This window comes from Tribolium madens, unplaced genomic scaffold (assembly GCF_015345945.1).
Source record: "Tribolium madens isolate multiple individuals breed KSU strain unplaced genomic scaffold, Tmad_KSU_1.1 Scaffold_20;HRSCAF=117;Tcas5.2_LG4, whole genome shotgun sequence".
Lineage (NCBI taxonomy): Eukaryota > Metazoa > Arthropoda > Insecta > Coleoptera > Tenebrionidae > Tribolium > Tribolium madens.
In genome coordinates, this window is record NW_025400985.1 from 12944564 (window position 1) to 12947317 (window position 2754).

The 2754-nt window shown below is 31.6% G+C and overlaps 1 protein-coding gene across 5 annotated transcripts in view; it reads right to left on the reverse strand.

The window, feature by feature from the left end:
* Positions 1-2754, reverse strand: part of LOC123005922 (phenoloxidase-activating factor 2-like) — a 45521-nt gene that overhangs the window by 8423 nt on the left and 34344 nt on the right. For 4 of the 5 annotated variants that reach the window (XM_044399990.1, XM_044399989.1, XM_044399987.1 and 1 more), the window contains one exon: positions 1767-2049. The exons of the other annotated variant lie outside the window; for it this stretch is intronic. In XM_044399990.1, coding sequence (XP_044255925.1) covers positions 1767-2017 — 251 coding nt within the window. In that variant the 5' untranslated portion in view covers positions 2018-2049. The remainder of the gene's footprint in view (positions 1-1766; positions 2050-2754) is intronic. 5 annotated transcript variants of the gene reach the window in all.

Consider the following 2754-nt stretch of genomic DNA (forward strand, 5'->3'; position numbering starts at 1 on the left):
TATGGGATGAGTGCGCCAATGCCATTATAAAACGAGTATTTTATGCTATTTTTTCTAATTTGCGCCCCCTTTTTTTCTTATTTTAATTAAAAAAATATATATTTTTGTCGCCTAGAGAATTTTGTGTTAGTTGGTATCGGTTGGTAACACTCGGCGCCCACCTGTTTTTTTAGCCATTTCTGCCGTCTGTCATTAAAAATAAAATTTACAAATTATTAGTTATTAGTATTACAWCATAATAATAATAATAAATAAAATATGAGAAACAGAATTTAGTTTGCACTCCGCCCGAAATTCGCCAAATTGCCGAAGCAACAACGCAAAATTTGTTACCTGACAAGTCAGAAGCTGCATCCAAAAACTAAATAACCCTAAATTCATTAAAGCACAGTGTGCTTTTATAGAGCCATAAACGACTCCTACGGGAGACGTTAATAAACGWATTATAAACGCAAATTAGAAAAAATAGTATAAAAAAACGCGTGTTACAACTTCTCATTATGCTAATAGTGCAAACTACTCATATCACAATATTTGTAACACTTGTTTTTTAATATACAAAGTGATCCACAATGATTGAATATGTTGCGATCCTYACCTTAATTTTTAAAGCTTACCATTAGAGTACGCTTTTGATTAAGAACAATTCAACAATTTTATGGGGTTGTATTGTACATCAAGTACCGGGCGATCAAAAAAAAAAAAAAATTGGAGTATAGGCGTCGATTAAATTCTACAATTGGCAACACATTGGCTGGGAATCTGGGCTGGAAAWTTTCCACACAAATTGAAAGTGAAAATGACCATTCACCATTTTCGTCTTGTACAGCAATAAAAAAATTCTGCTGTAAAGTGAACATTATTTCACTGAAAATGAATAAAAAGCTAACTTGTCAAATTTTCCGCTGACATTTCATGTCAAAAATCAGGATTGCCATCTGAAGGACTTTAATCGTCGCCTACTCTAATTTATMTTTTTTGATCGCACAGTATTTGTCAAGCAAAACCGTATCCGGTTGCAGTGTTTCAAATTATTAACAAAAATACTTTCAAATCTGTTGCCAACAAACTCAGTCTTTTTGGATCACTTCGTACTATTACGCGTATTGCAARAACTTAAAACACTTAAAACATTTAAATTAGGTATTTAAAAATTTTTGAATAGCATACATTAGGTATTTGAATTGTATTTAGATTTTTAAATACTCTTTCTAAACACTTATTAAATGTTTTCCAAAATTTTCTAAAAAGATATTTAACTTAAGATTATAGCTTGGTATACCTACCTATTAAAATGCGGCGGGTTTTTGGTCCCGAGCGATGAATTTATTTACAATTACTTTTTGCAGTCATAAATACTTAAATGAATAAATAAAAAAATAATAGTAAATAATTGCAATATTTTATTTATTTTATTAGATTTGTATAGGTTACTCATTTTCGAAACATCTTGTGAGCGTACTTGATGATAACTTTTATAAACCAATTATTTAAGTATTTTATCATTTAAAGGTTAATAAAAGACCAAATCGCTAGAACAGCCTGTAGGTATAAGCTTCAAGTATGTATATTTTGGGCTGGTTTTGGGAGTGGTATAGTCCTAGCTATGACGCCCTGTATCTTGACACAATCTATCTTGTTTTAAAAGCATATTTTCTAACATTAACATCCTGTTACTGCAAAAATAGCGCCACTTATGAATGGACGATGATGATTTGGATTTAACGAAATGTGAAAAATCAGATTATATTATTTATATTTATTACCTTATACCACCAAAAGTATCCCCAGAATCATCTTTGCAGAGATAATAAAGGGTACAAGTACATGACGTGATTGTTGTAATGTTATTTTGAGAACCCATTTGATTCACTTCACTGTTTGTAGTGATATTTGATTCTATTTTCTCATCAGATTGTCCCCAAATGTCGTCAATGATACTATTGATATTACTCGTTGTTGGTTTACTTTTTTGGGTCGTGGTTAGATTCGTTTCTTCGGCTGTTCTTTTCCACATTAAATCGTCAATGCTTCTTCGAGTTGTAAATGCTTTAGAAAAAATAATTTGATAAATTAGTATCACACACAGAACGGAAGAGTTTTTAAAAATCATGACAAAAATGTTCACCACAATGGTATACTAGTTTTTGATGTGTTAACTTTCTTTGTGTAGAGTGAATGATAAAGATGTAGATAATATTTGTCATTATACAAATGTTTATTAAAATAGGTTGTTTATTAGCTATTAATTTTAGTAATATACAGGGTGTGCCAGTCAGTACTCGCGATCCAGAGAAAAAATTCAAGTAAGATAAGATACCAGGAACATGGAAAAAATGTTTAAAAAATTATACRTTTCACTTATCTGTCACCTGTATTTGGGGTATATCTCTCCAGAAAACATACTTTTATGATAGAAAAGTGTCTTAATTTGGACGATTTTAACAATTGCTTGTAAATTGTTAAATATACAYAGTGCGCCAGAACTCGCGCCCCAGAGAAAAATGTTAAGTGCCGGCGGCAATGGGTCGCCACAAAGTGCAGCCGAAGAAGTAACTTTTGTTTGCATAAGAAAGTTATTAGACCCTTAATTCCGCCAATCCCAGAAGGGCACCTCAGGGTGGGATCGAAAAATTATATTTGTTGCTGGGTTACAAAAATAATACCAATTTGCCTAGAATCTTCAATAAATAGTTGGTCTACTGTAATTTTCAAATCTGTCATGTGTTGACATAACACGCTATTTTGGAATAT